The sequence below is a fragment of the Trichomycterus rosablanca genome, chromosome 7, assembly GCF_030014385.1.
Source record: "Trichomycterus rosablanca isolate fTriRos1 chromosome 7, fTriRos1.hap1, whole genome shotgun sequence".
Taxonomy (NCBI): domain Eukaryota; kingdom Metazoa; phylum Chordata; class Actinopteri; order Siluriformes; family Trichomycteridae; genus Trichomycterus; species Trichomycterus rosablanca.
The window spans coordinates 40,624,201-40,637,590 of NC_085994.1; the positions used below are offsets into that span (position 1 = coordinate 40,624,201).

General features: G+C 40.4%; 1 protein-coding gene across 2 annotated transcripts in view; it reads left to right on the plus strand.

The window, feature by feature from the left end:
• The window catches only part of tfe3a (transcription factor binding to IGHM enhancer 3a), a 28,657-nt gene that overhangs the window by 9,675 nt on the left and 5,592 nt on the right, over nucleotides 1-13,390 (plus strand). For both annotated transcript variants that reach the window (XM_062999503.1, XM_062999502.1), the window contains exons 4-6: nucleotides 4,488-4,728; nucleotides 5,004-5,216; nucleotides 9,575-9,670. In XM_062999503.1, coding sequence (XP_062855573.1) covers nucleotides 4,488-4,728; nucleotides 5,004-5,216; nucleotides 9,575-9,670 — 550 coding nt within the window. The remainder of the gene's footprint in view (nucleotides 1-4,487; nucleotides 4,729-5,003; nucleotides 5,217-9,574; nucleotides 9,671-13,390) is intronic.

A 13,390-nucleotide genomic window follows, 5' to 3' on the forward strand; every position in this document is an offset into this window, starting at 1 on the left:
TTACTGTGTTTTGTTACTGTGTTTTGTTACTGTGCTTCGTTACTGTGTTTCGTTACTGTGTTTCGTTACTGTGTTTCGTTACTGTGCTTCGTTACTGTGCTTCGTTACTGTGCTCTGTTACTGTGTTTCGTTACTGTGTTTCGTTACTGTGCTTCGTTACTGTGTTTCGTTACTGTGCTCTGTTACTGTGCTTTGTTACTGTGCTTCATTACTGTGCTCGGTTACTGCGTTTCGTTACTGTGCTCTGTTACTGCGTTCCTTTACTGGGTTCCTTTACTGCGTTACGTTACTGCGTTCCTATACTGCGTTCCTATACTGCGTTCCTTTACTGTGTTCCTTTACTGGGTTCCTTTACTGTGTTCCTTTACTGTGTTCCTTTACTGCGTTCCTTTACTGCGTTCCTTGACTGTGTTCCTTTACTGCGTTCCTTTACTGCGTTCCTTTACTGTGTTCCTTTACTGTGTTCCTTTACTGCGTTCCTTTACTGCGTTCCTTTACTGGGTTCCTTTACTGGGTTCCTATACTGCGTTCCTATACTGCGTTCCGTTACTGTGTTCCTATACTGTGTTCAGTTACTGTGCTTCATTACTGTGTTCAGTTACTGCATTTCGTTACTGTATTCCACTACTATGCTCTATTATTGTGTTCCCTTGCCGTGTTCCGTTACTGCGTTCCTTTACCGTGCTCTGTTTCTGTGTTGTTTTACTGTGTTCCTTACTGTGTCTCTGTGCATAAAGTGTATCTATGAGAACGTTGCTTGACAGGTTGTTTGAGTGAAGGAACTCCAATTTTCTTTTACCACCATGTTATTCTGGTCAGGGTTGCTGTCGGCAGTCTACACACACACACACACACACACACTCAGGTCTCTGTACAGCCTGACAGCTGCAGTCTCAGTAACTCTCTGTAATAATCAGTTTTTATTATTTGTCATAATCGCTCAGCCCTTCCAAATCCCACTGATCCTTTTAATCCAAATCAGTACGGGCTTCCTTCTAATCCCATCAGTCGACCCAGAGAAAAGAGCTTCAGGTGAGGTCCAGTCACGACAGCAGACGTTATTTAAGAATTTACTTACTAAGTCTGGAAGTATTTTGATAGTGAATGGACTGGTGATTGTGAATCAGACCCACCGTGACCCTGACCAGGGTAAAGCAGTGGTAACACAGACTTTTTCTTGTCACATTTAAGACTTAGTCCTTCACTTATTTCGAACCCTTGAGGTCAATTCCCAGCTCTGCTATTGTCCAAGGGATCGAGGGCCGAAGGGATTCGTCATAACTGCTGCAGTTACGACCTCTGCTGGCTGAACCATGGCACTGCGTTACCCTCTGTGCACGATACGGATCTCCATATGAACCCAATAACTAATGCTTGTTTACTTTGCTTGTCACTGACCGGTTGGTTGTTCAGGCCTTTTAGAGCTACATGCAAAATAATAATAATAATAATAATAATAAATAAATAATAATAATACCAATAATACCAATAATAATAATAATAATAATATTAATAATAATAATGATATAATAATAATAATAATATTAATAGTAACAATAATAATAATATTAATAGTAACAATAATAATAATAATAATAATAATAATAATACTAACAATAATATTAATATAAATAATAATAATAATATATCAATAATAATAATATATTAATAATAACAATAATAATAATAATATATTAATAATAATAATAATAATAATAATAATAACAATAATTACAATATATTACTAGTAATAATAATAAAAATAATAAAAATAATATTATTATTATTAATAATAATAATAATAATAATAATATTAATACTACCACTACTACTAATAATAATAATATTAGTAATAATAACAATATATTATTATTATTAATAATAATATTAATAATAATAACAATATGTTATTATTATTAATAATAATAATAATAATAATAATAATAACAGTATATTATTATTATTAATAATAATATTAATAATAATAGGTTGGTAATACCGCTTGCTATCCCACTACTGCTGGTATGCAGGGTTCAAACCCCCAGCAGTGTTATCAGCCGGTCATGATCGACTATGGTTGAGGAGGATGGACTGGCGTCCTGTCCGGTGCGTGTTAATGCATTGTGAAACCGGACCCACTGTGACCCTGACCCTAAAGCGGTGGTAAAACATCAAAAAGTTCGAAAAGCTGAAGATTAAATAGCTGAAAAAAAGCTGGTTCTTGGAAAAAACGGCGGCCCAGACGAAGGCGAGTGGAACTGACCGCGCTGACCATTTGAAGACGAACATTCGACTGCTGGAGGCGAACAGGCTCGGCTTTGTGTTTTTTTTTCTTCCTGTGACTCAGCACCAGGCTGAACTCTGTAATAAGTTCGTGTTTCTTCTTCCTCTTAACGTAAACGTGAGGGAAGAGCTCGGCCTCGGGGAGGAATTCATCCAGGACGCTGAGCTGAGGATTCCATTACGCCCACGTTAAAGACACGATTAAAAAATACATTCTTATCATCCGCCTTTCTGATCTGATCACCTCCGTTCTGCCTGAGCGGCGTGTTGTTGCTGCTGTCGGAGCTCTGGGATTTCCCACCGTGACTCAGCACGGCTCGAGGTCGCTGGCAGGAAGTGAGGGGGCTTTCGCTGGAAGTTTCGGGCGTCTCAGGTGCTCGTTCATGTGTTTGTTTGGGTTTTTGTGTGGCTTTCAGGTTCCTTCCACTTTGTACAGAATGAAATGTGCATTCAGCGATTCTTTTTAACACCAGCACTCGTACACTTCAGGGATTCAGCCAGAAATTTCCTGCACAAAATAAGAACGAAATAGGAACCAGCGCCTCCCCGAGCAGCACACCAGACGCCCTGTTTCACAATAAATAATCAGGTCTCATAGCTGAGCTTTGTTTAAAGGGAACCTGATCCAACACACAATGTGCAATAGTTCTACTTCATCACTAATACCTTTAGTAATTTGCAGTACTTGCTAAAACTGTGATTTTTTTTTGTAACCTTTATATATCTTTCTAATGTATCCGCATATTTCTGTTTTTATATATGTATAATTTTTTTCCACTACACTTTTAAAGCTGCTGTAATGTATTTTTTTTACGTATTTTATATATTTTTGTCTTTTATCTTATTTTTTTCTTATATTTTCTTAATTTTTCTTATTTTCACATTTTTTCTTATCTTTAATACAATGGCAAAGTTCTTTTATTACAAACACACACACACTTTTTCTTATCTGTTCTTATCTTATTTTTTTCTTCTTCTTTTCTTATCTTATTTTTATATATTTTTTCTTATTTACTTCTTATATTTTTTTCTTATCTTTTCTTATCTTTTTTCTATATTTTCATATCTTAATTTGTCTTATATTTTCTTATCCTTATTTAGTTTCTTATTTTTTCCAAATTTTTTCTTATATTTTCTTTTCTTATCTTATTTTTTCTTAATTTTTTTCTTTTCCCTTTATATTCTCTTTTTTGTTCTTGTATTTTCTTATCTTAAGTTTCTTATATTTATTTATTTTATTTAATTTTTCTTATTTTCTTATCCTTATTTAGTTTTTTATTTTTTCTTGATTTTTTTCCTTATATTTTCTTATTTAATTTTTTTATATTTTTTATCTTATTTTTTTTCTTGTTCACTTATCTTTTCTCATCTTATTTTTTCTTTTTTTTATATAATTCTTTCTTAATTAAGTTCTTTTAATACACACACACACACATATACACACACACACACACACACACATACATATACACACACACACACACACACACACATGTATATTAGGCATTGGCATTGTCTCATCCTCGTATCAGACTTTCCGGACTCAACCCTCCTGTTTCTATCCAGGCTTGGGACCTGCACTGAGAGCGCACTGAAAAGTGCACCTCACAACCTCCTTGGCTGTTTCGGCCACCCCGCCATCCCAACACGTAGCCAAGCGTGTCTGTCTGTGTAGACGCCAGAACGGCCGATAGCGACGTCGAGATTCAAACCCTGGATCTCAGTGGTAGTGGGCTTGTGTGTTTTACCGTTGAGCCATTTAGATATCATATAAGCTAAAATAAATAAATAAATCAGTAAATACATAGATTCCACTGTAGCGCGGGTTTTGTTTGCGATGCGCTTTCTGAGTTTCTGATGTCATTTCTGTGTATACGGTGTGCATGGCGCCACCTAGAGGACTAAAATGGGAATGACGTGCGTGTTTAAGTGTTTGCTTCGCTTTGGTCGAACACCCTGAACTCGAGTGTGACTCAACTGATGATTGGATTTTATTTATTTAATTATTTTATGATTGTTATGACACAAACTCATTATTATTCATAACACATGTGGAGAACATGTAAAGCTGGAGGCTCTGAACACTGTCAGGCTGTAATCTAATTTTCTCTTCTGTGCTTTTAATGTGCTTCCTAAAATAACCGGTCAGTAATGTGATTAAAGCTGTAACTCTATCTGATTTACCCTCTCGCTCTCCTCCGCAGCGCCACGCTCGCCCCCGCTGCCCCCGTGGTGGCTCTGGGCACCTCCAGCATGACGTCGCGGGTCTTGTTGAGGCAGGAGCTGATGAGGCAGCAGGCGCAGGACCAGGAACGCCGAGAAGCGCAGCAGCAGGCGTCCAGCGCTCAGCTCCGGCCCCTCGACCCCTCTCCGGCCATCTCCGTCTCCTCCAGTCTGCCCTCCGCTCGCCCCACCACCACACAGGTCCCCGTGGAGGTGCTAAAGGTAGGGGTAAACTCAGGAGGAGCTTTACAGCGCCCCCTGCTGTATGGAAGACATATCACTCAACTTTTACATTTTTTGTCAGTATTTTAATCGTAGCTGTAATATTGGAGCCTGGTTAACCAGTTAAGGCGGGATGTTGGGGCGGGGCAGAAGCCCTGTGATGGTTTGACACTCATTTAGGGTGTTACCCCCGTTGGAACTGGACCCAGAAGCGTTTATTACTCTGGTGTGAATGGAGAGTTCTCATGCTGTTCCTCTCCTCCCTCCGTCCTCAGGTCCAGACTCATCTGGAGAACCCGACAAAGTACCACATCCAGCAGGCTCAGAGGCAGCAGGTGAAGCAGTACCTGTCCCACACCCTGGGCAACAAGGTGGCAAGCCAGACGCTGGCCACGCCCCCGTCGTCCGCCCCCGAACTGCCTCCGGCGGCCAGCAGCACCCCCAGCAGCCCCCTGGCCGTGCTCAGCCTCGGCTCGAACAAGGAAGAGGTAACTCATTCTTTTATTATTCATCTAGATTTGTACATAACCGCTTCCCAATTGCATCCTGAGTCTCCATAATCACGTGCTTAACAACATGCTGAGGGCTGACGCTCGCTTCTTCGGGATATTTGCACACAGCCGACCCAACGGGCTCACAGGACGGATTTTCCCGGTTGCAGGAGCTCACAGGCGTTCACTGACCCTAGATCAGCTCGGGTTGTACGGTTGATAGGGAAAATTTTGGAAAATATTCTTCCTGTCGGTTTCGATCGGCCAGTTTGCCCGTGTGTGGGTCAGTCCATTCATTAACTATTTATATTAAATAAACCACCGTGGGACCAAAGGAAGGAAGCTGTAGCGGCAAAACTGAAAGAACAGTGGTGAGAACGATGATCGAGGTGAAAAAAGAACTCGCAAAATATGAAAGTGGCGTTAACGCCTTATTTATTTATTTTAGCTGTACATATCTAAACACACCAGCTCTCTACCGCTGAGATCCAGGGTTTGAATCTCTATCTCAAAAAAAGTGGTGTTCACGCGTCTGATTTCGCTACGCAGTTCGTAATTGCGAACTCTACCATCAGCACCGTAATATAAGGCGCTCAGGTGGCGCAGTGGTAAAACACGTCTGTTTGAAACTCATCTCTGCCATCTCTGATCCGCATATGAACTCGCCTCGTGCAGGTGAAAAGATGCGGTCGGCTACTGCACGCGTTTCGGAGGGGGCGTGTGTCAGTCTCGCTCTCCTCAATCAGGAGTGGTGATCAGCATCAGTAGAGAGGAAGCATAATGCAATCGGCTAATTGGATATGACTAAATTGGGAGGAAAAATGAAAAAATCATAATATAAATAAAGACGCCATCCAAGGAGCTGATCTGGCAAAAGTGGTGAAAGTGCAAATGAAACAGAAATCACAACAACTGATGTTAATTTGGATAAAATAAACAGTTAATGATTGTATTTCTGAGCTCCTTCTTACCTTCCACTTAAGCCAGTGGTCCCCAACCACCGGGCCGCGGACTAGTATCGGGCCGTGGGTCATTTATTACCGGGCCGCACAGAAAGAATCAATAATTGGAGATCGCTAGAAAAGCAGTTTTCACTGCTTCTATTTCGGATGTTATTGTCTCCTATCACCTCTAGGTGGGAGCAGCGTCATCATTTGTGAGCAGTATAGTTATTTTATTTTAAATCCTTATTCTTATATGAAACCGGTCAGTGGTGCAAATACAGGTTGGGGACCGCTGACTTAAACCCTCAGCTCTCCTCAGTAAAGCAAGAGTGTAGCGGGTTCGTTTTCATTTATTGCATCTGTTTGTTGTGTTTAATGTTTTTTTATGATGTTATGCATGTACAGTGTTATTATGCAGGTTTAAACGTTTCATAATGTGTCATTTGTGGGAGTCTGGGACAGATTAGTCTAATTTAAATATTGATTCCTGTGGGGCGAAATTGATTTGGCTTCCTAACAAACAACCTTCTGGAATGAATTTAGTTTAAGTACCGAGGTTCTACTGTAGTGGATTTTTCTTATTTGTAACAGATTTGAATATAGGAGCAGGACAAAATCATTAAAACAGTTGAACAACAACAAAAAATAAAACCCCACAGGTACAGACTTCCTCAGAATTTTTCTTTAAAATTTCCAAACACACACACACACACACACGCAAACGGAGAGACTCTTTCTGTTTGGTAACGAGTCCGGACATGTTGCTGGATAACACCGGGCGAGTTTGAGTTCCCAAACCCTTTCCCCGGGGGTGGAAATCCCCCCCCCCCATATAATTAAATAAAAATCTATATGTTATTTAAAAGACGACTGTAGTGCGACATCTACAGGTCATTCTGGGCATTACTGATTGAACGTTCTAACTTGTTGCCTATATAAGACAATAAAGCAGCAGTATTTTTGACAGCAGTTTTGGCGCCCCCTTCAGGAACTGATAGAACTACATTTTCCATACTGTCCCATCTTCTTCTGATTTGCACACACACACACACACACACATATATATAGACAGATAGTGAAGTGAAGTGGTTAATGTAGTGCTCTAGTAATCAGAAGCATGCTGGTTCAAGTCCCACCTCTAAGGCCCTTAAACCCTCAGTGGCGTGCATTGTATTCGGTCATAAACGTGAGTCGCTTTGAATACAAGCGCATGCTAAACACTACGTACGCGTTAACCCTTTGATTTGTCACCTGAGTCCTGACCACGCCCTTACCTGCACGTGTTAAATTACAGTGTGTACAGCGCAGCTTTACAGCGTCATAAACCTCTTCAGTTTATCTTGAGGATCCCTGCAGGCAGAACGTATACAGAAGTCTTATGTACACCATATGGACAAAAGTATATTATATGCTTTTAGCTTTGCAGCAACAGTTCAGGGAAGGCCCTTTCCTGTTCCAGCACAGAGCCCTGACCTGAACTGAGGCTTTCTTGATCAACGTCAGCGCCCAGCCATACAAATGCAGTCATGTTTTGACTGAATGGGCCGTAAATCCCCACAGACATACTTTAAAAGTGGCTGTTCTGGCTGAAAATATCACACAGAGGTCACTAGACGTCCGACAAGCTGACGGTCAGGCGTCCGAATACTTTTGGCCGTCTAGTGTGTGACATGGAGAGTGATTCAGGGGATCTGGATTCTGGAGTTCCTTTTTTTGTGGCGACATGTTGATTGGACAGAAAGTCCTGGGAAAACGAGCTGGTCTGTAGCTGGTTTCACATCGTTTGTGGTCAGCAGTCGTGTCTCGACTTCTCTGCGTACAGTTTCACTGTTTCATCACGCTCAGCGGGTGCTGCGTGCACCTCGAACCAAACCCGTTCTTTTGGGTCTTCAATAGGTATATATTTAAATATATACAGATTAAGCGACCTTATTGCGGCTTCTCTTAATTATCGAAGCATAAATGTAATTGGGCTCATTTTTGCACCCACTGAGCACTTTATTAGGTACACCTACTGGCTATGCACATTATTTTATTCATGTTTTAAAAGTCGTGGTGTCTCAGTGGTGGCATGGTGGCTCTGGTGGGTAGCACGGTCACCTCACAGCAAGAAAGTCCTGGGTTTGATTCCCGGTGAAGCAGGCTAATTAGAGATACAAAAATCACCCTGTGTGTGTGAGAGTTTGTGTGCGCCCTGTGATGGACTGGCGCCATGTCCACTGTGTTTCCTACCTTTCGCCTAGTGAATCGTACCCACCGCAACCCTGACCAGGATAAAGCCATGGAAAAAAAGACACTGAATTAATGGTTAATATACTAGACTAGTACTCAGAAGGTGTTTGGCTGCCTCTGTTGGGCCCCTGAGCAAGGGTCTTGACCCTCAATTGCTTAAAGTGTATTCAGTCATAATTAAGCTTAAAAATAATACCAATATCTACCAAGCTTTTAAACTTTGTAGGTATTCAACTACTGACTGGAACACATATTTTGCTCTGTACTATTTGTCACCACCTGTACCCCATTTATCAATTGAACTGAGTGGACGGTGTTTGTGAGGTAAACCTCTTGGCTAGAATTCTTTTTTTTATTATTTAATTGAGGCGCAAAATACGTCATTCATACGTCATGCTTCATACGTTATTTTTTTAAACTCATTTTGGTTCGATTGCATTTGTGAGTGTAAATGCTACATAAACCAGGACTAAAATGTACCGATGTACCGTTTTTCGGTTGGTTTGGACCAAGGGATCCGAAATACAAGTGTAAACACGACCTTTGTGTAAAATTAGAACATTTTAAGCCCTGTGCTCAGATCTGCCTCTTAGGTCCTTAAACTAATAGGCCCTATAAGTTCTGCTCTGGGAAACGGATACGACGTAATCTCTCATTAGGCTGTTTAGCAATAAAGAAAGAGAAATAAGATTATTTGTTCAGCGTGTTCAGGTCCTTTATGAGTGTGTGTGTTCGGCCCTGCAGCGGTGCTTTATCACGTGTGTGTGAAGACCGGTCAGGGTCTCTTGTGAGCTCCAGTTAAATATCACACCAGCAGCTGAACGGCTCCTGCACACTTAGCACGTCTTGTGGGTTTGGCTTAGCGCGGCTCCGTGGCCCGCGCGACCTCTCGCTAACCGCCCTTAATAAAGCGGAGGGTGTGTGTGTGTGTGCAGGAGAGGAAGTCTGACCTGCGGCGGGACCTCGCCATGAAGTGCACACTGTCTGAGGTTTGCCGTTAGACTCTGGTTATCCTCTTAAGGTTGCTGTAGGACTAAATGAATGGGCGTGTGTGTCATGGCAGCGCGGCCAGTGTGTCACCATGAAACCTCTGCGCTGCGCCCGATTTGCCGTTTTGCGCTCGAGTTCTTGTCGTTTCTCACGACTGATTTTGTGTTTTTATTTTTTCCCCGCGTGCAGATCTACGGCGTGATCGATGACATCATCAGCCTGGAGTCCAGCTACAACGACGAGTTTCTGACGCTCATCGACTCGGGCCTGCAGCTTCCCAGCACGGTACGTCTCAGTCGTTTCTCTGTGAAGTCTTGTGGGCGATGCAGTGGCGCAGTGGGTAGCGCCGTCGCCTCACGGCAGTTTGCATGTTCTCCCCGTGTGTGCGTGGGTTTCCTCTCACAAGTCCAAAAACGTGCAGTCAGTTTGTGTGTGTTTCTGTTCTGTGATGGACTGGCAACCTGTTCAGGGTGTTTCACCAAATAAATTAGACCCACTGCAACCCTGACCAGGATAAAGCGGTGGTAAAACAATGAATGAATGATGATAATAATTATAACAATAATAGTAATAACATTAATAATAACAGTAATAATAATCATAATAATAATAATAATATAATAATAGTAATAGTACTAGTAATGATAATAATAATAATAATAATAATAAAATAATAGTAATAATAATAATAATAGTAATAATAATAATATATTAATAATAATAAAATAATATAATATAATAATAATAATAACAATAATAATATAATAACAGTAGTAGTAATAATAATAATAATATAATAATAATAACAATAATAATAATAATAATAATAATACATTTTATTTATATAGCGCTTTTCAAGATACTCAAAGACGCTTTACATAAGACAAATAATCAAAACAAATACGTACATACACCATACAAATCATAGTACAAAATCAAAATAGTACATCAACATCAAGAATAATTAAGATAAAAACAAAGAGAGCAGCATAAGACAGTTCATTAAAAATTAGCTAAATTATGAGAGAGAACAACAAATATAGAACAATTTCTTAAAATTAGACAGAAACAGGACAGATTTACATGCAATCAGGAAACTGAAAACTTTACAAGTTTTAGGATCTAGGACTTCACATTTCTGTCGTGATCTAAGTATAAAAACTATTAAAAAGAATAGCAAAAATAAAAGCATTTATTTCGTGTTGTTACAAGTTAAATGCCATATTGAATAGATGAGTTTTGAGAAGTGACTTGAATTTGGACAGGTCAGGACAATCTCGTAGGTGTTTGGGGAGAGCATTCCATAAAGATGGAGCAGCTATGGAAAAGGCCCTGTCACCCCAGGTCCGGTGCTTGGTCCTAGAGGGTATGGACAGTAGGTTAGCCTCAGAAGAGCGAAGGCTACGGGAGGGAATGTGCTGATGGAGCAGGTCGGTGAGGTAGGATGGGGCCTGATTATGGAGAGCTTTGTGAGTGAATAGAAGAATTTTGAATTGAATGCGTTGAGCAACGGGAAGCCAATGAAGTTTTTGTAGAACAGGTGTAATATGATCACGGGAGCGAGTATGAGTAAGGAGGCGAGCAGCTGAATTCTGGATATACTGAAGTTTTTTTAGGATTTTGTTAGATGTACCATAAAGGATGCTATTGCAATAATCAATTCTGGATGTAATAAAAGCATGAATCAAGGTTTCGGCGGCAGAAAAGGAGAGTGATGGACGTAGACGTGCTATGTTTTTTAGATGAAAGAAAGCAGTTTTGGTGATGTGATTTACATGGCGGTCAAAAGAGAGGTTGCTATCAAAAATTACACCAAGATTTCGGATGTTAGAAGACGGAGACAAAGTGTCATTATCAATGGTAATTTGAAAATTTTTTGTGGTTTTTGCCAGGGTTGTAGGACCTACGATGATCATATCTGATTTTTCACAGTTTAATTTGAGGAAATTAGCTTTCATCCACAATTTCATTTCAGTGATGCAATTTGTCAGAGTGGAGTGAAGTTCAGTATTAATGGATTTGGAGGAGATGTAAAGCTGAATATCATCAGCATAGCAGTGGAAATGTAAACCATGCCGACGTATGATGTCACCAAGGGGGAGCATATAAAGAATAAACAAAAGGGGACCTAACACTGAGCCTTGGGGAACGCCTTGGGACAGTGGAGCAATGGCAGAACTACAATTGTTGATATTAACAAACTGTTGTCTGTTTATGAGATATGACCTTAACCACAAAAGGGCAGTACCAGTGATGTTGACAGAGGATTCAAGGCGGGACAGAAGAATGGAGTGATTAATGGTGTCAAAAGCTGCAGTAAGATCAAGGAGGACGAGAATATTAATTTGTCCAGAGTCTGAGGAAAGAAGAAGGTCATTTGTGACTTTGAGGAGGGCTGACTCAGTGCTGTGCTGGGGGCGGAAACCAGACTGAAATGATTCAAATAGATTATTGGAATTTAGGTGATCTTTGAGCTGTGAGGCAACAACACGTTCCAGTATTTTCGACAGAAATGGAAGATTGGAAATGGGCCGAAAGTTACTCATAATGTTAGAGTCAAGTCCAGGTTTTTTAAGTATGGGAGTAACAGCAGCCAATTTGAGTGATTGAGGGACTGAGCCAGAACTAAGAGAGGAATTGATTATCTCTGTGATAAGTGATGAGATAACTGGAAAACAACCCTTAACAAGTTTTGATGGAGCAGGATCCAAAACACAAGTGGAGCTTCGCATCCCTGTTAAGATCTCAGATAGGTCCAAATGAGACACAGGTGAGAACTGAGACAGAGGCTGGGTAATAAATTGAGATGAGATAGGCGGAGAAACAGAGATGACAGGGGAAACTGTCAGAAAATTGTGGATATTCTCAACTTTTGTTTGAAAAAATGAGAGGTAAGAGTTACACTTGTCAACTGTAAAGGAATTGGTAGTATTGTCAACTGGTTTGAGAAGTTTATTTATTGTGGAAAAGAGAGTCTTAGGATTTGTTGATCCAGCATGTATGAGTTCGGAATAGTAAGTGGATCGGGCTGCCGTAAGAGCGTCTTTGTAATGTTGAAGATAATCAGAATAAATCTGATAATGTACTGTTAGACCGGTTTTCTTATAAAGTCTTTCAAGCTGGCGTTTACGGGATTTCATTTGGTGAAGCTCAATTGTGTACCATGGTGCGGAATGACTAAATGAAACAAATTTGGTTCTCAAAGGAGCCAGCTCATCAAGACATGAGGCGAGTATGTCATTATAGTAATCGACAAGGTCAGATGAATTACTAGACAGTACAGGACAGACAGACATCTTTTTAACAAGAGAATCTGAGAAAGCAGAGGGAGAGATATATTGAAGATTCCTGAAGGATATTTTACGTTTAGCTCTAGTGATGGGCCTAGTGACCTCAATGTCCATGATGATTGTCAAATGATCAGAGACAGTAAGGTCATGGCTGGACGGCTGATGAACTAGGACACCAGTAGAGCAGACAAGGTCAAGAGTATGACCTTTTTTATGAGTTGGAAAATGTATATGTTGTGTGAAATTAAAACACTGTAACAATTCCAAAAATTCCCTGGCAAATTTACAGTTGTTGTCATCAATATGGATGTTAAAATCACCCATAAGCAGTACAGAGGATGAGAGGGCACTAAGCTGGGTTAAAAAATCTGAAAAATCAGAGAGAAAGGAAGCGTTTGGCTTTGGCGGACGATAAACTACAGCAGTGACCAGAGGAGTAGGCCCTGACAACTTGAAAGCCAGGTGTTCAAAAGAAAGAGCAGCAGGAAAAGACAAAGTGGTTATTTTAATATCATCCCTATAGACTGCAGCAACACCACCACCTCGCCCTTCCATACGAGGTTCATCAATATACGAGTATCCCATTGGCGTGGTCTGATTTAACATAAAATAATCCAAGGGTTTATGCCAAGTTTCAGTGAGACAGAAAAAGTCTAGTTCACTGTCAGATATAAATTCACTAAGTACAGTACTTTTTGTGTTGAGTGAACGAACA